Here is a 21,956-nt window from a genome sequence, read left to right as displayed (position 1 = left end):
GGATGATCTTTAAGGTCCCTTCCAACCCGAACCATTCTGTGATTCTGCGATTCTTGGGCGATTCTCCAAGCTCTGCCAGAGACCCCGGGGCTGGGACAGAGAGGGGCGAGGAAAGCAGCACTGCGGCCAAGTTTGTGTGACCTTAAATCGGATTTGTGCCCCTGTTCCCCACAGGTGGCACAAGAAGGTGGTGACACCTCCCCGGAGCGGGCTCTGGGGACGAGAGTGGGTCGGGTGCCCAGCCCTGCCAGGAGCCCTCCTTAAGAGGACACTGTTAATTGACCTCACGCTGCCTCGTCGACATTTGCGTGAGCTGAGATGGCAGTTAAAGCCTCGGCTCCAGCGTGGTGTGATTGAGTGATACTGAGCTTTCAGGAAAAGGCAGTTCTTTGCTTTTACTGTGGAAAAATACTAGAGAACATGTGTCAGGAGGCTGAAACCTGTGTTTCTCAGTGGTTGTCCCAGCGGCTCCCCTTCCCCTGCTCTTTCTCTTTCTTTTTCCCCTTTCTCGGCCGACTCGTGACTTTTTGCACGGTCAGAACTGGCAGCTCTGCAGTGCCAGGGTTTGTTTTGCTGAATGCATTTATTGTGCTGGAAGGTTGCTGGTGCCAGTACGGCTAATTCACGGCCCCAGGTGCCCGGAGCTTTGGTGCTCTCCCAGTGCAGGGCAATGGCTGCGGCTTTGCCGAGTCCTGGGGGACTGGAGCTGGGGCCATGCTGGCCTTGCCCGGGGGCTGCCAGCACAGGGACCGCAGCCGGCTCCCCAGCGGAGCGGGCAGGAATGTCGGCCGCTCAGCAGGACATGGCCAGGCCTGCTGGGAAAGGGCTGTGGAGGTTCCTTGATTTATTATTTCTTGTTTTAAGGTTTGTTGTTTTCTTTTTCTTTTATAAAACAAGCCCCCAGGAAGGGGTTTGAAATATCAGGACATTTGATCCCGAGTGCATTATAAACCCTAAACGATAGCAATCTGGCCATTATTAAAATACCTTCCTGGGCAGCATCTATCTAAACAAGCACGTCTAGGAGGTTGTTTTCATTGACTCCATTTCAGCCCTGTTACTCGTAATGACCTGTCCTGTTGCCAATAAGCAGAAGAGCTCTAGGGTTTGGGACAAATTGATTTCAGGGAGATGTTGCTCTGTAGAGGAATCCAAGTACATTTCTTTCCCCACTTTGCATGGAAAGCTATTTTTCTTCCTTGCTGCCTCATCCTAGCCAAGAAAGAGGCTCCAATGTGAACTTACTTGGCAAGAAAGCAGGATGATTGGTAATTTCATCATGCCGATTCCTTTTTTTTTTTTTTTTAACTGTTTATGACTGTTCTCTTAGCAGCGACGCATGAGAGCAAGGATGGCTGCAGTGTCTGGGGCCAGAGCGCTCACATCAGTGCATCAGCTCTTTGTACTGGTGGGGACGACAGCTGCGGTGATTTTAATCGGTTTGTTAACTAAGTGCCTGCTGGGCTCTGTTCAGCCTGGAGGCAGATCTGCTGTGGAGACACTGGGGACCGTTCTGCAGCTCTGCCTGGCACCTCTGGCTTTAATTACCCCTCGGTGTGGAATGGGGATAAAGTCCCTGATGGGACCGAGCTCCCCGAGCAGGGTGAGCTGGGCTGGGGTGATGTCTGTTCCTCTCCCAGGTTTCCTGAGCAGTCCGAGGGCAGCAGCATCCCTGTGCTGGGAGGGGATGGATGTGCTGCCTGAGTTTCCGTCTTCCTTCCTCACGGCCACCCTCATCCCCCCGGCTGTGGTGGCAGAGTGGGGTATGGTCTTCTCTGCCTCCACCTTCCTGGGATGGAGGAACCCCGTGCAGTTCCCCGCCGCCGCACTGCTCCCCTCCGTCTCCCTCCAGCCATCCCTGAGGCATTGAGTGAAGCTGCGTTCCCACGTTGCTGGAGACAAAAGGGTGAAATTAATGTCCCGAGTAATTGGGATCCTCTTGTGCACAGAGATGGGTTTGATTTCAAATGGACAGGAGCATGTTTATCCCTACACACATCTGTCCATCTGTCCTGCACCGCTGCCTGCCGTGCTTGTGCCGGGCTCCCTGTGCTGCAGCCAAGCCCTGCCAGGATTGTCCTTGCCCAGACTGGCCCCATTTTCACCTTTGTGTCCCCCCACCCCCCAAAATCATCCCGATGGCAGTTCCCCGGGTTCCTGTCAAGCCTGTGTCTCTCTCTTCTCACCCAGAAGAAAGCCAAGCGCCCTGTCCCTCCATCGGCCTCTGCGGAATATTTTTGCCTGTGGAATGGCCTCATTAAGGCAGAGTAATTAGCGGTCCCTTGGCTGCCCTCCACGCAGCTGAGATGGAGCAAGCTCCATCTCTGTTCCTGCTCTTCCCACCTCCGGTGCTGTAGCCGGGCTCCACAGGGACGCTGCGGGGCTGAGCCCGGCCATGGGGAGGGGGCAGGTTTGGGACTGGGGAGGATGTGTGACCTGTCTGGCAGGAGGGTGACAAAATGCTGCCTGGGATGTCCCCAGACCGGGATGCTGGAGGCTGCATCACCCTAGGTCTGAGCCCGCTGCTGGAGAGGTACTTGTGGCCTCTGAGCCCCCCTGGGCCATGGCTGCGATGCTGCACCGGCTGCGGCGGGGGTCCAGGCATGGAGACGGAGTGAGCTGGGGATCTGGGCAGCCCTGGGCTCCCTGGGGAGTGGCAATGCTCTGGCACCTTCGTTAACTGACGGTCACTCTGCCTGTCCCCGGGGATGGCTGGGCTGGGATTCTCCTCCCACAGCACCCGGGGGGCTGCGCAGTCCCAGGGGGGACGATTTCACCCCCCGGGGAGCATTTGGCTTGTGCATGCGTGGGCGTGCATGTGCGCAGGGGCCGCAAGGATCCTTCCGAGTGCCGAGTCAGACGTCCTGGACGTGCGCCACCGGCTTCCACCCAGCGGTTCCTCCTCTGAGCTAAACAGCTTAACAGAAAGGGTTTTAAATTTATTTATTTTTTAGCCTGGTTTTCTGAGGAAACAAGGCTGACGTGATGGCGGTGGCTCTGCCTGCCGGTGTCTGTCCCATCCGCGGTCCCCTCCTCCCCACCTTGGGGCTGGCAGTGGGGCTCGAAGTGGCGGCTCCTCATACAAGGAGGTGTCTGTTGCCGGGAGCCGGGGCAGGGGGAGGCTGTGCCAGACCCCCGAGGGGTGCAGGGTGTCCCTCTGTCCTGCGGCCGGTTCCTTTCGGGGCTGGAGTTTGTCTTCATGCCTGTCCTGTTAACATACTTCTAATTAAGGAAAATTGTCCCCAGGAGCAGTGTTTATCCATGGAGTATGTTGCCGTTACAGAGACAGTCTTGTTCTCCGGGGGAGAGGATGTCTGTGGAGGGAAGAGACAGAAATTCCTCCAGATTATGGTATTATGTAAATGTATCAAACGGATCATTCCCTATAAAAAGGAAAGTAGGAAACCAATGTATTTGAGAACCCCTGGGGACTGCATTCCTGACGAGCCTCCATTCCTCTTCTGGAGGCGATTTTGAACTGAAACATTCGGCAACTTTTCCAAGCTTTTTTTCCGCGGGAGCCGCGTGTCGTTGGCTCTCCCGGTGCCCTGGGGCACGCAGTGTGGCCGCCCTCCCGGGCTTCTCGCTGGGTGGCAAGTTGGGCCTGGGCCCCTGGGAGCAGGAGGAGGCAGCGCCGATGGCTTCAGGCAGTTTTGGTGCGTTTTCTGCTTGGGCCACGGGCTGCACTGTTATTTATCCGTGTGCGTTTCTCTGTGGCCAGTCACTGCAGCCCAAATGCCTCAGGCACTTCTTTACTGCTGGGGCTTGTGTTCGGTTTGATCCACTGGAGCTGAAGCAAAAAATGTGGGCTGTTCTCAGAGATGCACTTGGACATAAATATTTCTTATTTAAAAACAACACGCAAATGTCAGCAGCAGAGCTCGGTCCAGCTCTTTTATCTACCCCACGTGCTGGGGCAAGGGTGAAAATGCACCTCAGCAGAACTGGGGGCAAGGACCTTTGGTGATGGACCTCTGTACCTGGCGTTGGAAGTGATGATGTTTTCAGTTGCTTCTAAGGGGAGTCTCGTAAGGAGGGTTCCTGGCAGAGCTGTGACCTCTCCTGACCAGTGTCCGTGTCCTGCCCTGCTCCAGACGCCCCATGGGGTGGGATTTAATCCAGACTGCTGCAGTGCAGAGCACTTAGTTCCAAGCTCTTTGCACCTTCCCCGCTATAGGTGGTTTCTGTTCTTCCATGCTTAACTGGGCAAGAGTCAGGGTGAGCTGCTGAGTTGCACACGTCTTAATTGCAGCTGTTTCAGAACTGTGTCGAAATCCATGTTTTAGTCTGAGAGAAGATTGCGCGTTTCCTTCCTCCTTGTGTCAGGCCACAATTGATGTATTTGCAGACTGCACAACAACTGATTCATGCAGAGGAAAGTTATGTGCTGGGTCAGCAAAACTCGTTCCCCAAAAAACCCACAGCCTTGCGGTGTTTGACTGGTTGTGGGGTAAATCAGATGCTCTGTGGCTTGGGTTAAGGGAGGGAGAACCTCTGGCAGGAGCTCCTGTGGACAGCCATTGAGTCGATGACCCACTTGTGTCGAGGAGCTCTTTGAGTGGGACAAGATGCTCCCAACCCCATCAAGCTCAGGAGGAGGTTGGAATTGGGGAGGGGGAAGGTTATTGTTGAGAGCGCCTGGGAACACTTTAAGAGTTGATGGGGCCAAGAACTTCTTGGGTGGAGGCTAGACGCTTCTGCTGCCTCTTGGGGCAGTTGCTGTCCCCGAGCGTTCCCTGGTAGTGCTGCGACAGGTCTCAGCTTGGTGTTGGAGGAGTTTGGTCTGGAAGGGACACGTGGGAGCCTTCTCCTCCAGCCAGCTGGCCCCAGTGGTGGTTCCTGGCCTGTTGGCCCCAGAGGCTGCTTCAGCTTCTTCCACTGGTGGCCATGGCAAGGAAAGGGGAAAATCCAGGCACATAGATTATTTTGTGGCAAGGCCTTCAGCAAAAGCTTGGTCAGGATCGCTGGGTTTGTGTTGAGCGTGAAACCAGGAAACATCTGTGCAGGGTGGGTTTTGGAGTTTGCTGAAGTTGCCAGCCCGCCCTTGTTGAGCAACGTGCCACTTGGGCGCCGATGAACTTCTTGGTGCTCCCTCTCCCCCCTCCCCACAAGGGAGGCAACGGTCACAGCCCCCTTCAACCAGCGGGGTTCCTGGCCAGCGCCTCTGAGCGTGGCCGGCTGGCGTGGACTATGGCTCTCTGGCCTGACGAGGCTGGTTAGCTTCTTCCAGGAAGAGCCTTTAGAGTTGACATTCCCTGTTCTCTGCCCCCACAAGCTCGTTTTCAAACATGAGCAAATAAATAAATCTTGGGAAATTAGTTTTGCATGTTGCAATTGCTTGCAACGCCCAGCCGTGGTTGAGCAAGGAGGAAGACTTGACTCTGGGATGGGAATTGGTGAGGGGGATGGACTCACCAGCCAGCCCCCTCTGCTGCCAGAGCTGCGGGCAGGAGGAGGGGGATGGTCGCTGCCCCTCGGCTTCTTCCGTCCATGGACGTTGTTTACAGCAGGGACGGGCTGGTCCCTGCTGGTGCCCCCAAGCCAGGTCCTTGCCCGCGTCTTGCCGGTCATGGGTGGCCATGGCGCACCTTCCCAGGCACCCGCTGTCCTGCTGGGAGGGTGCGTGATACCCGTGGGAGGGGAGAGGCCATGTCCCTCACTCCTCCCCACTCCCAAAGCCAAGTGGCGAGTGGGGGGAGAGCTCTCTGCAGGCTAACGCGAGGGGTTAAAAATAGACATTTGCTAAATTAGCTTCCACTGAAAGTTCAAGAGGAAATCCAGGTTTAGCTGAGCCTAAAAGAAAGAGCTGAAAATAATAATAATAATAATAAAAACTGATTCCTGCGAAGGAGGGGGGAGGATGGCGAGCAGGGAGAGAAGGAGCAAGCTGAAAAACAAAAGCCTTTGAGGAGGGTAATGCTTTCCAGCTGCAAAAATACAGCCTGGGAGAAGAGCAAGTGCTTGCATCACCCCCAGCTCCCCAGCCCAGCGCTGCCCCGCTTGGAGCTGGGGCCCGGGTGGGAGACCCCCGTCAGACCCCCGAGAGTGCCAGGACCCTTGGCTCTGACGGGGAGAGGCGACCGTTGCAGAAACGGCGTGAGGGAGGCTGCAGGCCCCAGGAAGTGAGCAGCTGGAAACCTATAGCTTGTTTTGGCCATTTTCCCTTCTGATTCCTGTTTAGCCTTTGAGTGCCATTTTGGTGAACTTCCTCCGGCACCAGCTCAGCAGGACGTAGCCGGTGAGGTGTCAGTGGCCTGGTGATGCCGGGGGCTTTGGGGCGAGCGACGGGAGAGGAGGACCAAGGTGAGGGCAAGCGCTGGTGACAGGGTGGCGATGGCCAGGCCCCCCCCGGGAGGAAGGCAGTGAGGAAAAGCCAAAGCCTGTGGCCAGGGGGTCCGCACTGTGGGGGGGGCTCGGGCCTCCGTGCCGTCCCGCCTTGCGCTCCCCATCCGCCCCTGCTTGGATCGTTCCCCCGGTCCTGTGACTCTGACTCAGCCATGCAGGCACCAGCCAAGACCTGCTTTTTTGGGGAATTCTTGCACATCCCTTCGCTGAGGCGTTTCTCGCCCAGGCAGGGCTGCGCCGCCTGCGTGGCTCGGCCGCCCCCTCCCCTTGTCAGAGGGGTGAATCAGGGCTGGGGGCGCAGGGGGACGGCGGGCGGGCGCCCGGCCAGGCAGCGTGACTCAGGCGGCCCCATCTCAGAGGCAGAGTGGGGCCCTCGCCTGCCCCCTCCACCCTCGTGCACTTTTCTAGGTGGTTTTCGCTCATCAGGAAAACTTACTGCCAGCGAGCACCCAGGAGCCGGGTCATCGGGTTGTGGGGGTCCTGGCTGGATGAGGACCCCTGACTTTGCCCCGGCCCCGCTGCCAGCTCTGGCACGTCAGGCAGCATGGCAGGAGCCCTGCACGGCCTTCGGTTCAGCTGGTTTGATGCTAATTCCTTGGCTCTGGCCATTTCCACTTGTTTTTATGAGACGCATCATCACGCTGGGTGGTGGCTGCAGGCGCCGCAGCTTCGCCCTTCCGGAGGGGAGGGCGGTTGGTCACCATCTGGCCATCACCGCTGGCAGGACGTCTCCATCCCTGGGGCCACGGCCTTGACGTGAAATGCTCAGTGGCGGCGTACAAGAGAGCTGGTCTGGGTAACTCAGGCACCTGGGTCTTGAGTTTGTGCTCGGACAGGGCATCCTCAAGCCCTGGGGTTCTCATCAGTTGGTTCTCACCAAAATCCAGACAGAGCTTCGTGGTGCTACAGCGGGGAAGGGCTTGATACCAATCAGGCCGAATCCTGCGAGCAGGGGGAGTGCGGGGCATTGCAAAACGTCCTGGCTTGATTCATGTTTTCCCTCCCTCTGTGCTCCCGAGCTTCTGCGCTGGTTAATAATTCAGCGGTGTGTGGCTGGGCTCCTCCGGGGCTGTCTGGGTCCCGATGTCCTCGGGGTGGTCGGGGCGGCTGCTGCTCCTGTCCCTGCTCGGCTGTGCCTGCGGTGGTGCAAGCCCTGCGGTGCTGCTGTGTCGGCCTGGGGGGTCCTGGGGTACGTTAAATGAAAGAATGGGTCTCCAAAGCACTTGGCGTCTCCCAGAGTCACCGGGGGCTGGCAGGCGGTGGGGGACGTGGAACAGCACCGAGCACTGACCTGGTTGCAAGGAAGGAATTCAGGTGCATTTAGTTTATCCGATTTAACAGGCTTTCACTAGTTTAATTAAATACTTAAACACTGCGTGCCAGATGCTGTCTCTCACCTGCTTCAGGGCTCGGGGCGTCCTTGCGGCTCTGGATCAGCTCGTCCCCATGGGGCTCTTCCTGCAGTCCCTCCCAATGCTGCCCTGAGTGAGGGCTCGGCAGGTGTTTGCCGTCCCAATGCTGCGGTTTGAGCCTCTTCTCCCTCTCTGCGACTCCAGGAGCTGACTTTGCCTTCTCCAGTGCCCACCTCGGAGACCCTCCCCCTGCTCGGGCCGCTGTTCTGCAGGATGCTCTCCTGGCTGCGTGCGATGTCTCCAAAAGTGCTGCCGCTCGCAGCTGGGCTGCCCGGGGGGTGGCAGGTCCCATCTCTCCCAGGAGGAGAGGATGGGTTGCTGTGTTGATCCACACAGGGTGACCAGGGCCAGGTCCTTGGTGCAGTGCAGGTCACAGCTCCTCAGTGGCTCACACAGCCTTATTCCTCAGCTTTGTTTGTGCTTGAAATGCCTGGGGGGCTGGCTGGGAAGTGGTCAGAGACCCCCTGCACCTGCACATGAGGGGCTCCTGGCTCCCTCCCTCCCTGCCTAACCTCTCCTCGTCCCCTCTCCCATGGCTTAGATGTCGAGCAGATGGCTATTGACTGGCTCACGGGCAACTTCTACTTCGTGGATGACATTGATGACAGGATCTTTGTCTGCAACAAGAACGGAGTCACCTGTGTCACGCTGCTGGACCTGGAGCTGTACAACCCCAAGGGGATAGCGCTGGACCCAGCAATGGGGTAAGAGTGCTGCTTGGAGGTGGGGGGGCTCAGCGTTGCTGCCTGGACCTGCACCACAGATGTGGGGAGGTGGAACAAACCAGGAGGGTCCAGCTGCTGCAGGAAGTGGGGTGGCAGCGATGCTGCTGGAAAAGTGACTCTCCCGCAAGCAAGGGTCCCTCTGGGCTTTAGCACTGAGTGAATCGCAGCGTCTTCTCTCCCTCAGCTAAGATCGGAGCCACGTGCTGTAGGGTAGTTGTGTCAGCAGCATTTTGAGCAGCCTGCTGGTAGCAGTCAGTTTTGGAGGAGATGAAGGAGATGTACCTGCATGCCTGTGTCCAGGAGCCCCTCTCCGGAGGGTCGCTTCCCGCTCTGCCTGCCCTGAGCAGCGGCTTTGACGGTGCTCTGTCCTGCAGGATGGACCTGGCCAGGCTCAGGACAAGCTGCTGCTTCCAGGTTGTGGCTGTGTAGTTACAGCTTTGCACTGGCTTTTGGGAACCGAAACAGTCAGCTACTCGCATGGATTGAGCAGCTCTGCTTGTGCCTATTTATATGGGGTGCTGCGGTCGGATGGCGACACCCAGGCAGCTGCCTTTTGCAAAATCCTGAGCATGGGGAAGCTGGGATGCTGAATCATCGGAGCAGCTCAGGGCGTGCAGGGCAGCCGCAGGGCCCCGGGAGCAGGTGCCTGCTGTGGCTGAGGACGCGGTGGGCAGAGCAGAGCTGTGTGAGATCCCACTGGGCGCTCTCCATGAGCGTTGTCCGGCTGCAGGGTATGTATGTGGGGGAAGTCCCGCTGCCCGACAGGGACATCTGTCAGTGTGCGAGCACAAACTGCCTCACCCAACAGCACACTCCATCTGAGGATGCTCACCTGGGTGTGCTGCAGGGTCCCAGTAAAGAGGACATCTCCCCCCTCTCCTGCTGCTTTCCAGATGGGTGCTTTTATCCTTGCCTGAATGAAGAGAGCTGATGTCACTGAGCAGAAAAGCTAAAAAGTTTTTTAAAATAAATAAATACTGCATGGCGTCCTGGAGAGAGACTCTGGCCTAGAACAGGGAAGGTGCAGACAAGCCCCACAGGTGACTGAGTGGAGGTCCCTTGGACTCTGCAGCAGAGATGTGGCATGGCCCGGGTGCTGAGGGTGGTGGTGCCGAGCCCCAGCTCTGGGCTGTGCTGGGAGCTGCGGCTCTTGGGCGCACAGCACCCGGGCAGATGTGTCAGGTCGTGTTTTAACATGTCGGCTCGTGGAGGGCCCTGAGCCTCTCCCTGGTGACACCAGCTGATCTCAGTTTGGGCTTTTGTCTGCCGTCTCTGCCCGGGACGCTGCGGTGCCTCTGAAGTGCTGGCAGGTGCTGCCAGCTGTGGCACAGCTGGGCCACGCAGGCAGCAAAGAGCAACCCTGGGCTGGCCCCGGCTGGGAGCTGCTGGGGTGGACTCCAGTCACCCCCGTGCCCACGGGACAAGCCCACGTCTGCAGGCGTGAGCAGGCACTGTCTACGTCTGCATCCTCCCTCTCTTCGGGTCGAAACCTGACATCCAGGCTCTGAGCTCCTGCCTTTGCCCCTCTCATGCAGCAAAGTGTTCTTCACCGACTATGGGCAGATCCCTAAGGTGGAGCGCTGCGACATGGACGGGCAGAACCGCACCAAGCTGGTGGACAGCAAGATCGTCTTCCCCCATGGCATCACCTTGGACTTGGTGAACCGGCTGGTGTACTGGGCTGACGCCTACCTGGACTATATTGAGGTGGTAGACTACGAAGGCAAGAACAGACATACCATCATCCAGGGCATCCTGGTGAGTGGGGCCAGAGGGAGGTGGGGGTTGGGGAGGGCCTTATGGCAGAGTGTGCTAGAGGCAGGTCTGAGCTTGGTCTGCTGGGGGTCACTGGTCCACAGGCTTGCCTTTGCTGGTCCAGCAAAGAAAAGGTGTGAGCTGCTGAACACCAACCAGTCCTGCAGCACCCGCCTGCCAAGCCCAATCTCGTGGCCTGAATGAGGTGGGGGCATAAGCCGTAGGGCAGGAGCAGGAGCGGGGGTCAGGGGCTTTGCATGCCTCGGAGCCAGGATTCTAATGCCTCCTGCTAAATTCCTCATGGACACCTGTGTGGTGCCTTCCAGATTGAACACCTCTATGGGCTAACTGTCTTCGAGAACTACCTCTACGCCACCAACTCTGACAATGCCAACGCCCAGCAGAAAACCAGCGTCATCCGGGTCAACCGCTTCAACAGCACCGAGTACCAGGTGGTGACGCGGGTGGACAAGGGAGGAGCGCTGCACATCTACCACCAGCGGCGCCAGCCCACAGGTGGGACCCCAGCCTGGGAAAAGCAGCTTCTTGGACCCCAGAGGCTGGGTGGGGATGGGGACGGGCTGCACCTTCTGAAATTCCCTCTCCAAGTGGGGCCAGACACCCAGGATGGGTTCACTTGCCCATGAGCCTCCCTTGGCAGTACCCTGTGGCCCCAAGGAGCTGTGCTGAGCCGGATCCTGGCTGTGCCCAGTAGCCCCCAGCTCCCCCGTCCCCGCCAGCTCCTGGGCAGGCAGCTGGCAGCGGGAGCTCACTTTGGGGGGACGCTGTCAGAGCCTGCCTGGGGGTGCTGAGTTCCGGGCAGGCCAAAAAGCGCCGGGACAGGGACGGAGGAGCCAGCTGCCCGGCTGTGGTCCCCAGAGACTCCTGGAGCTGCCGTCCTGCTGCCAGCACTCCTCAGCCAGGGGCTGGTGTGGGATTCCTGCGCCCCAGGCAGCCACGCGCCGGCCTCTCACGGGGCTGCTGCACACCCTGGGGTGCCCCTGGCCCTCGCTATTGCTCCATCTCCTCCTGGGAGACGTGGCAGCCGTCCCCATGGGCTGGGCAGCTGCGCCGTGTGGTTGATCGATCATGTCTCGCTGGAGAGCACAGGGACATTGGAGCAGATGTGGTATCTTGAAATATTAATGGCTGTCTTTTGCCGTGCCCACATGCTCTTGGTCCCTATTGCTGGTGTGTTTGCCCTTCGACCAGGGCCACGTGCTCCTGAACACTGAGGGATTTCAAGGGAGTTGGAAGGTTTTGGAGCTGCAGGCGCCGTCCCCACCCCGCATCCGTCCCTGTCTGCCCGCTCCCAGCACCTTCCTGCAGTTAATCAATTTACTCATTTAAAATCCTCTTAGCGTCTGCAGCCTGCTTGGCATTTTCTAGAATATAAAACTAATCAGGAGATTTCCGAGCAGTGAAGGAGCGTGATTAAGGGGGCTCTCTGGGCTGGCGCTGGCTGTTCCCGCGCCGGGGCTCATCCTGCCATCGCTGTCTGCGGAGCAGCTGGGCAGCCCCACTCTCCCCGTGGCCCGTGAGGGATGGGCTGGCAGGATGGAGGCAGCGTGGCCCAGTGGCCGTGGCCATGTGTGGGGACATGCCATGCTGGTTTCTGCTCCGCAGGGATCCTGCATCTTGGGCAGGTCCCTGCCTCGTCTGTCCTGCACATGTCCTGTCCCATCTCTGCCTTGTCTGTCCTGCGCAATGCTCAGCCCCTGGCTGACCGGTGGGGAGCTCCAGCAGGAAGGGTCCCCCTAAAGCGCCCATGAGACTGTCTCTGCATCCCCATGGTTGTGGACTAATGTCCCCTGCCTGCCTGTCCCCTCGCTGGCGGGGACCTGCAGCTGGGCAGGCCACCTCTGGGCTGCTCTGGTTGTCCCCGGCTGCTGGAGCCCGCCCTCTCTGTTGCAGTGAGGAGCCATGCCTGTGAGCCAGACCAGTTCGGCAAGCCGGGAGGCTGCTCGGATATCTGTCTCCTTGGGAACAGCCACAAGACCCGAACCTGCCGGTGTCGCTCCGGGTTCAGCCTGGGCAGCGATGGAAAGTCCTGCAAAAGTGAGTCCTGGCCCCCTCAAGAGAGCTGCGGGGGGGACGAGGGGACCCCTCTGTGAGGGACGGGGTGGGCAGAGGCACTTGTGCCAGGTGCCTGGAAGCACACAGGCACAGGACGAGCAGAGCTTTTCAGTTCTCCCCCTCCTGGTTGCAAACACCCCTTTCCTGCCTGGCCTGTGCCTGTGCCAGCCCACAGGGCTGCCCACTGGGCTCTGCGGTCCCTGCAGACCTGCCAGGTGCAGGGGCAGGTTGCCTCCTCCTGGCCTCTGAGTTGTAGCTGCGACCCCGCAAAAGCCCCGGTGCCATGTCCATCAAGCTGCCCACCCCCAGCACACCCTGCCCTGGCTGGTGGCAATGGCTCTCCCTGTCTCTCTGCAGAGCCTGAGCACGAGCTGTTCCTGGTGTATGGGAAGGGGCGTCCAGGCATCATCCGCGGGATGGACATGGGGGCCAAGGTGCCGGACGAGCACATGATTCCCATTGAGAACCTCATGAACCCCCGAGCGCTGGACTTCCATGCTGAGACCGGCTTCATCTACTTTGCTGACACCACCAGCTACCTCATTGGGCGCCAGAAGATCGATGGCACGGAGCGAGAGACCATCCTGAAGGACGGTGCGTGGCTGAGGGGCCCAGCCTGGTCCCCCCACAGCGCGTTCAGCTCCCAGGAGCTGGAAGCAATGGCCATCAGTGCATTTCCTCATGTCACGGCAGCGCTTCTGTCCTCTCCCTTGCATCTTTGACCCTTAAAACTAAGGTTTGAAGCTGCTGTTTGGGTTTATCTGTAGACTGCTGTTGGAGACAGGTACAGAGCATGTGCCCCAGCAGAGGCAGGAGAGGGTCCCCTGTCCTGGATGTCCTCTTCCTACCCGAGCCAGCCCACCCCGATCAGTCAGATGGGAGGAGGAGGGAGGGATGCGGGATCCTCAGTCAGGGTCCCTGGGGCTCAGTGTGGTGGCTGAGCCATCCCCACGCTGCCAGTCAAGCACGTTAGTGTTGCCTCAGGGTGAACCAGCCAGGGACGCACCTCAATTTGGCTTTTTCCAGCCCAGGCTCCCCGTGGCTGTGCCATCTCTGGGGGAGCTGCCTGCACTGGGGCTGGGGGGGTCCGCCCTGGTGATGAGCGCCTGCTCCTGCTTTTCCCCAAAGGCATCCACAACGTGGAAGGGATCGCTGTGGACTGGATGGGGAATAACCTCTACTGGACTGATGACGGCCCCAAAAAGACCATCAGCGTCGCTCGGCTGGAGAAGGCCGCCCAAACGCGGAAGACACTGATCGAGGGGAAGATGACCCACCCCCGAGCAATCGTGGTGGACCCCCTCAATGGGTGCGGGTGCCTGGGAGGGCAGGGCTGGCTCGCAGGGGGGCACGGCTCCTGCCCACAACAGGGACCACGAGAGCTGGCGGTTGGGTCCCCAGCTCCACACGGCAGTTGCTGCACCTCCGAGCGTTTGTGATGGCTCCCAAGCTGTGGCAGCGGGGCCAGGCAGCAGCTCCGGCCGCGGCGATGGCAGTGGCTCTGTGCTACCTGGCAGCTTCAGCCTGGGCTCAGTGGCACTGGCGTGGCTGGGAGGGCCATCGGGTCATTGCGTTGGGCTGGGGCCTGGCTGTAGGCACAGGGCAGCAGGACCTTCCCACGGGCTTGTGGAGCAGCCGTAGAGTTCACACCTGCTTCAGTGGAGACAGAGCTGGTTGCTCTTCAGATCAGTGGTGGGGTGGGCTCCAAGCCCGACTCGTCTGCCTCTGTAACGCTCAGTGTCTGTGGCAGGTGGATGTACTGGACAGACTGGGAGGAGGATCCCAAGGACAGCAAGAGGGGCAAGATTGAGAGAGCCTGGATGGACGGTTCTAACCGCAACATCTTCATCACCTCCAAGACCGTCCTGTGGCCCAATGGGCTGAGCCTGGACATCCCAGCCAAGATCCTCTACTGGGTGGATGCTTTCTATGACCGCATCGAGATGGTCTATCTCAACGGCACCGAGCGGAAGGCAAGTGGAGGCCCTGTGGGCTCTCGGACACTGGTCACCCCAGAGTTGGAGCCGTGGGCAGCTGAGCCGTTGTCTCAGCTGGCCACATCCGCTGTGGGTCTGTTCGGTGGGTGACTGGCCATGTTCAGTCACGCTCCTCTGCTGCCTGTCCCCTCCTCTGCCCTTCCAATGTCCCGTGCCCTGTCCTGCCATGTGGGATTTGCCCGGACACCCTTCCCAGCTAATGATGAGCCTCTGCCTCCCTGTGTCTGCAGATCGTGTACGAGGGACCTGAGCTGAATCACGCCTTCGGGCTCTGCCACTACAGCAGCTTCCTCTTCTGGACTGAGTACCGCAGTGGCAGCATCTACCGGCTGGACCAGGCCTCCAAGGTGGTGAGCCTGCTCCGGAACGAGCGCCCGCCCATCTTTGAGATCCGGATGTACGACGCACAGCAGCAGCAAGGTGCTGGGGCCACCTCTGCCTGGCACCGCGGGCACCTGCCACACACGAGGGAATGGGGGGACTGGAAGAGGGATGGGACTGGGGACCGGGGGCCGAGGAAGTGCCCTGCCTTCCTCTTGGCCATATCCCTGCCTGTCTCTCCATCCCCATGCACCCTGTCTTTCTGTCAGCCCTGCTATCGCTCATCCCCTGCCCTTCCAGCCTGTCGTCTTTCTCCCCTTCCCTCCCTGTCTGACAGGCTTCCTGGCTAGTTCGGCCAGGCGTTACATCCCCTGAGCGCCTGATGAACTGGGGTCTCCAGCTGGGCTCCAACTGTGGAGCCTGTTGAGGGAGTCCAGGGGGCTGGGGGCAGCCAGCAGCCCCCCGTGGGTCAGCAGAGCTCCCTGATGCCAAAGTCCCCTTCTTTTCACCCCTGCCTTGCCTCCACAGTGGGCTCCAACAAATGCCGCGTCAACAACGGCGGCTGCAGCAGCTTGTGCCTGGCCACCCCCCGGGGTCGTCAGTGTGCCTGTGCCGAGGACCAGATCCTGGGACCGGACTCTGTCACCTGCCAGGGTAGGCTGGCCCCCGCTGGGGACCCCCTTTCTCCAAGGGATGGGTGGGGACGTGGGGTCTGCGGCTCCGCTCTGGCCCATCAGCAGTGATGCCTGTTGTGGTGGGAGGCTGGCCCCAGGCTCGGGGAGATGGGTGCTCCCTGCACCCCTGGGACCCTGCAGATGAGTCACATTACTGGGTCTGGTTCCTCCTGTTGCACGATGGCAGCAGGACAGCCGCCTGACCGGGGAAGCGGGTGGAAGTCCCTGGTGGGGATCGCTGTGATGAAGATGTGCAACGGTGTCCGATGCTGCCCGCATGGCTGGGACGGGTTGACTCTGCTGCCGGTGTCGGGAGAGCCAGGGTCAAGGCGGGGAGCCTGGGTGGTTCTGTGCTTTGCCGGCTTAAATGAGAGGGGTGAAGCTCTGCTGGCCCAGCCCATGGGTGCAGGCTGAGCCAGGGTCTCTCCCCTTGGTCCTGGGCTGCACCATCTCGTTTCGTGCTCAGGAGCTGGTGCACGTGGGCATGAGTGTCGGTGTGCACTCTCAGGGCTGCTGGGCAGTCATGTAGACATCCTGCCGGCCTGGGGACGCGGGACTGTCCTCACTGCTGCCCTGCACCTGGTCACTTGGTTAAAATCATCCCCTCCCTCTGCTTTTCCCTTGCTAGCCAACCCGTCCTACATCCCCCCTCCGCAGTGCCAGCCCGGGGAGTTTGCTTGCAAGAACAACCGCTGCATCCAGGAGCGCTGGAAATGCGACGGGGACAACGACTGCCTGGACAACAGCGACGAAGCCCCTGAGCTCTGCCGTGCGTAGTCGCCTTCTGCGCTGTGGGATAGAGGTTTATGTGCTCCTGGGTTTGCAGGATTCCATCTAAGCTTCCCCAATATGTAGGGCCAGTGGCTGGCATGGGGTCAGGCAGCCAGGACCCCTGCGTCCCCTCCCCAGCTCTAGGAGGGGAGCTGGCTTGAGTGGTTGAGGGTGGGAAATGGCGATTAGGATCCTGGATCCCCAGTTTGTCTGAGGCTCCCTGCCCTTTTTTGTCTTAGTTTTTCTCTCCATCAGCCATGGAGGAGGAATGAGGGTGGGATGAAGAAGGGCAGGTCCTGAGTGCGTGTCTCCCCTGCAGACCAGCACACCTGCCCTTCAGACCGTTTCAAGTGCAAGAACAACCGCTGCATCCCCAACCGCTGGCTCTGCGATGGGGACAACGACTGTGGGAACAATGAGGATGAGTCCAACTCCACCTGCTCAGGTGAGGAGCCTGCCTCATCCTCGGGGAACAGAGGGAAAGCTCGCACTGCTGTAATGAGTCACAGCCTTCGCTGTTCCCTGCACACTGCAGGGCTGATGCCGATGTCTTGGGGCCGCGTACATCCCTGCTGCCCACCTTGCAACCAGTTTGGCTTCTGTGCCTGTGCCTCGCAGGAGCCCCAGGGGGGTTATTCCCCACCTTTCCCCCAGCAAAGCAAGGCACCACCAGCTACTAAAGCTCTGTCTGTCTCCCCCTGGGCCAGCTCGGACCTGCTCCCCCAACCAGTTCTCCTGTGCCAGTGGGCGCTGCATCCCCATTTCCTGGACGTGTGACCTGGACGATGACTGCGGGGACCGCTCCGACGAGTCTGCCTCATGTGGTGAGCTGGGGTGGGGAGCGCTGCTCCTCACCCTGCCGTGGGGCAGAGGCACCAGTGGGGACTGGGGCACAGGGTGTCTTCCCAAAGCTGATTGTGCCTCTGCCTCCTCCACAGCCTACCCGACCTGCTTCCCCTTGACACAGTTCACCTGCAACAACGGGCGCTGCATCAACATCAACTGGCGCTGTGACAACGGTAAGGACCATGGCCCCGCTGCTGCCAAGGGGTCGCAGCCAGGGACAGCGAGATCAGACGCAGGGGTGCCAGCCTGGCAGGGGGCCCTGTTCCTGCAAGGGCCATTTCTCACCCTTGTGCTAAACAGCAGAGCCCAGGCCCTGAAGGGGAGGAGGCATTAGCTGAAGCTGTAAGTGCATCCTGCAACACCGAGACCCATGTTTTCCTTGGCTGCCATTGGGGGAGCACGTGTTGCAGGAACAGCCTGGCAGGGATAGTTTCAGCAGACCTTGGCATTCTTTACAAGGTGACCAAAACTCTGCCCCAGTGCTTGAGACAACTGTGGAGTGGCCTGTGGTGCTGGCGGGGCCAAGCCATGTCCCGTAGCCCCGGGGAAGGCAGGAGCAGTCTCCCAGTGAGCTTGGGTCTGGCCTCAGATCTGTTTCCAGGGCCAGGCCTGGAAGAGAGGGTTTACCCCAAGGCTGCTTTTCTTCCCCACAGGTTTGTTTCAGTCTTCCTAGCAGCTCTGCATCGTTAGGTTTGATTAGTGGCTTCAGAGCAGGTGAGGCATGTTCAGAGCTGCAGAGTGCAGGAGGTTAGCGGGGAGCTGCAGATGCAGGTCCCTCCCTGAGGTCTGTCCTGAGCAATGCTATCTTCCTCCTGGGGCAGACCCACCTCTGAGCCGTCCCTGCCAAGGGACCGTCTCTTTTCCTGGGGATCCACCAGCGCTGGCAGCCATGCACTGACAAAAGGAATGGCCTTGGCGTGGAGCCCCTCCATGCAGCCAAGAGCCTCGCCAGGCACCCACAGGGCAGGAGCTGCAGCACCGAGGGGCTCCCAGCCCGGCTGCCCTGGGCCCCCCCAGCACCCTCCGCTGCTTCTGGTCTCGCCTCCCGGGCTTGGTGTGCCTGCGCAGCCTCTCTGTGTCCCTCTCCATGTCCGTGTTCGCGTCCCGGCATCAGCGTGTTTTTGTGCCACTCTCTGTGTGTGTGCCATGTTGTGTTGTTTTGTTTGTCATTGTGCCCACTCTCCTGTCTGGTTGGTTCTGTGTTTCAGAAAAAGATTGTGGGGATGGCTCTGACGAAAAGAACTGTCCAAAGCCTACCGGTTAGTGCATAGATCAACATGCACCAGACCCCCAACCTGGCCCCACGCAACCCCCAAACGTGCCCCCTCCAGAGTGCCGCCAGCCCTGTGGGCAGCTCCTCCAGACGCTGGCCATGCCCCCTGCTCTCTGGCCATGCCCCCCGCTCTCTGGCAATGCCCCCCATTCTCTGGCAATGTCCCCCACCCTCCAGCAGCAGGGGGGGAAGTGCCGAGTGCTGGGGAGCGAAGCAGCCGTCCCTCCCAGCTCACCAAGTGGAGTCGCTCGGGAAGCTCCTGTTGTTGGGAGCCTGGAGAGGTCGGGGTCTGCAGCTGCTGGTGAAGCTACACCACAGCCCTCAGTGCCATTGTCCCCGTGCCCATCATGAGCTCTCCCGTGCTGGGGGAGACAGAGGCACGGGGAGGCAAAGGCCCTTTCCCGAGCTCAGGTGGGGCATCCGCAGCAGAGCAGAGCGCTGTGGTGGTTCCAGCAAGCCAGGCCAGCCCCGTGCCCTGTGCCGGCACCAGCAGGGCAGGCGGAGGGGCTGCATTGCCAGTGTCATGGCACCATCAGACTAAAGCTCCCCCTGCCCGTCAGTGGGCGGTGGGGTTTCCTCCAGGCAAGCTGACACCCCCCAATTGGCCATACCAGCCCATCTCCCCGTGGATGCGCCCCATAAAGGAGTGCACCGTCCCCCCCAGCTCCACTCCCCCTGCGGAGCGGAGCGGCCCCCTTGGCGCTGGGCGCCCTCCCAGCCTCCCCAGGTACATGGCTGATCTATGCAGTTTCTGTGTTTCATTTTCTTTGTGCGCTGCTGGTGCTGTGGCCGCGCCTGGAGCGTGTCGGGGGGTGGGAGGGCCGCGGGGGGACAGGGGCTCTCTCTTCAACCCACCGCCAGCGCTGACAGGCTGCCCCCGTGTCCTGTCTGCTGGCGTGGTCTGTCCGATCCCTGTTGTTCCCCGCTTCCCCCGGCCGTCTCTGGCAGGGGGTCTCTGCCTTTCTGCCTCCTGCTGTGCCTCCACCAGCCCTCCCGGCCGGCCGGGCGCACTCTGAGCCCCTTCCTGCTCCCCTTCCCTCACCAGACAACGACTGCGGGGACAACAGCGACGAGGCGGGCTGCAGCCACTCCTGCTCCAGCAACCAGTTCAAGTGCAACAGCGGGCGCTGCATCCCCGTGCACTGGACCTGTGATGGGGACAACGACTGCGGAGACTACAGCGACGAGACTCACGCCAACTGCACCAACCAGGGTGAGTCCCAGGCCACGGCGGGGTCGAGCTGTCCCCGTGCTGCTGCTTGGTGTGTCCCCCCTCGGGTCCTGCCCTGGAAGGGAGCAAGCAAGTGGCAGATGGATCCTCCCGAGCATCAGCTCTGCTGCCATCCTGACTAAAGAGCCAAGATCCCCCCTGGGCAGAGCCCTACCTTCCAGGCAGGAGATCCTGCAGCCTACTCTGCCCGCCCTGGGTGCCCAGATACCCGCTCCTGCACCTCTGGGTGCCCCCAGGCTGAGTGCCGCGTCCCCCTCCTGCCCCCTGGGCTCACCCAGTCCCAGCTCCTGGGGCCAAGGCAGTGAGTGGGTGCCTGTGCCCTCCCACCAGCCACGCGCCCGCCCGGGGGCTGCCACACCGACGAGTTCCAGTGCCGGCTGGACGGGCTCTGCATCCCCATGCGCTGGCGCTGCGATGGCGACACGGACTGCATGGACTCCAGTGACGAGAAGAACTGCGAGGGGGTCACCCATGTCTGCGACCCCAACGTCAAGTTTGGCTGCAAGGACTCAGGTGAGAGCAGGGGAGGGGGGGAACCACTGCCCCTGGCCCCCTCAGACCTGGGGAAGGGTCTGGGACCTGCCTCAGCTCGGTGGGGATGGGGACAGCGGTGGAGGGACACCAGCTCTGGGTCAGCAGGGACCCTGAGTGCCTGAAATAACGTCTCCTCCACGTCTGATCTGCCCTCTCCTTGCTCCCCCATCGACAGCCCGCTGCATCAGCAAGGCCTGGGTCTGTGATGGCGACAGTGACTGCGAGGACAACTCGGACGAGGAGAACTGCGAGTCACTGGTGTGCAAACCTCCCTCCCACACCTGCGCCAACAACACCTCCATCTGCCTCCCACCCGAGAAGCTCTGCGATGGCTCCGACGACTGCGGTGATGGCTCCGACGAGGGCGAGCTCTGCGGTGAGTGTGGAGCTGGGCGCAGGGACATAGGGTGTCCCCCAGCTGGGAACAGGACGAGGACCTGACGATCGCATCCTCTCTCCACAGACCAGTGCTCCCTGAACAACGGCGGCTGCAGCCACAACTGCACCGTGGCCCCCGGCGAGGGCATCGTCTGCTCCTGTCCCCTGGGGATGGAGTTGGGCTCAGACAACAAGACCTGCCAGATCCAGAGCTACTGTGCCAAGCACCTCAAGTGCAGCCAGAAGTGCGAGCAGGACAAGTACAATGTCAAGTGCTCCTGCTATGAGGGCTGGATGCTGGAACCCGACGGCGAGAGCTGCCGCAGCCTGGGTGTGTGTGGGTGGGCTGCAGGGGCTGGCAGCATCGCCCCTGCTGCCTGTGATGGGGGGTGTCCCTCTGCTCTCGGAGGCTGAGTACTGTGCTGATGGGCATGTCCAGATCCTGGGGGGATCTGTCTGCTGATGGTGGACCCCTCACTGTCGACACCTGGCACGAGCTGCCCTTTACGGTGCAGGGGTGTGGGTGGTCCCAAAGCTGGGGCTGGGGCCGGGGCCAGGAGCCGGGGACACCTTCCACCCACAGGGGTGGGGACCGTTGGTCCCACGCAGCCCCTGCCAGTCACTCGTGCCTTGTCCGTGTCACCCTTCTGACCCTGCCCTGCTTTCCCCAGACCCCTTCAAGCCGTTCATCATATTCTCCAACCGCCATGAGATCCGCCGCATTGACCTGCACCGGGGTGACTACAGCGTCCTAGTCCCTGGGCTGCGCAACACCATTGCCTTGGACTTCCACCTCAACCAGAGCTCGCTGTACTGGACCGATGTGGTGGAGGACAAAATCTACAGAGGAAAACTGCTCGAGAATGGGGGTGTGTAGCCCTGGGGGCCTGGAGCAAGCTGGTGGGGGCCAGATAAGTGGGAAATCGGGGATGGGGTTCTGGGATAGGGTGCTGGCAACGATTCCTTGGCACCCCACACTGGAACCCACAGCCCCTCTAGTGATCCCATTACGCTCTCCAAAGTTGCTCGTTATGTAGGAGTTAATTAGCATTCCTAGCACTTTCCTAATTGCAGCCCAGCAGCTGGGAGCACAAAGCCGGGCCCCCTCCCCATCAGTGCTGCAGAGCTGTGGGAGGGGGCACCTCCAGCGAGAGCCTGGTGCCGGGCCACGGACGTGGGGCTCAGCCCTTTGGGGTTCAGACCCCGTTTGGGGAAGAAGCTTCCCCGTGCCAGTGAACCCTGTCAGGCCAGGTGGAGATGTTCAGGACTGCAGTGTGATGGCGGTGGGTGGGCCGGGGAGGAAGCAGCAGTCTGAGCCCTCCCGGCGCTGTGCCCCACAGCTCTAACCAGCTTCGAGGTGGTGATACAGTACGGGCTGGCCACCCCCGAGGGGCTGGCCGTGGACTGGATCGCTGGCAATATCTACTGGGTGGAGAGCAACCTGGACCAGATTGAGGTGGCCAAGCTGGACGGCACCATGCGAACCACGTTGCTGGCTGGGGACATCGAGCATCCCCGTGCCATTGCCCTGGACCCCCGCTACGGGTAAGGCAGGAGGGGACATCGGTCACCAGGACGCAGTGGCACCCTTGGGATCTTGCAGGGGAACCAGGCCATG

The 21,956-nt window shown here is 60.6% G+C and overlaps 1 protein-coding gene across 1 annotated transcript in view; it reads left to right on the top strand.

The window, feature by feature from the left end:
- Positions 1-21,956, top strand: part of LRP1 (LDL receptor related protein 1) — an 86,318-nt gene that overhangs the window by 32,514 nt on the left and 31,848 nt on the right. Inside the window, 19 exon segments of the mRNA XM_054183248.1 lie at positions 8,299-8,461; positions 10,018-10,240; positions 10,564-10,753; positions 12,152-12,295; positions 12,671-12,907; positions 13,442-13,622; positions 14,064-14,286; positions 14,541-14,730; positions 15,160-15,285; positions 15,934-16,074; positions 16,396-16,521; positions 16,784-16,900; positions 17,015-17,095; positions 19,241-19,408; positions 19,757-19,939; positions 20,136-20,336; positions 20,424-20,669; positions 21,010-21,207; positions 21,679-21,883. Coding sequence (XP_054039223.1) covers positions 8,299-8,461; positions 10,018-10,240; positions 10,564-10,753; positions 12,152-12,295; positions 12,671-12,907; positions 13,442-13,622; positions 14,064-14,286; positions 14,541-14,730; positions 15,160-15,285; positions 15,934-16,074; positions 16,396-16,521; positions 16,784-16,900; positions 17,015-17,095; positions 19,241-19,408; positions 19,757-19,939; positions 20,136-20,336; positions 20,424-20,669; positions 21,010-21,207; positions 21,679-21,883 — 3,343 coding nt within the window.

Source organism: Rissa tridactyla, chromosome 24 (assembly GCF_028500815.1).
Source record: "Rissa tridactyla isolate bRisTri1 chromosome 24, bRisTri1.patW.cur.20221130, whole genome shotgun sequence".
NCBI lineage: Eukaryota > Metazoa > Chordata > Aves > Charadriiformes > Laridae > Rissa > Rissa tridactyla.
The sequence above is the reverse complement of the archived record's forward strand: the minus strand, read 5'-3'. Positions and strand labels throughout refer to the sequence as shown.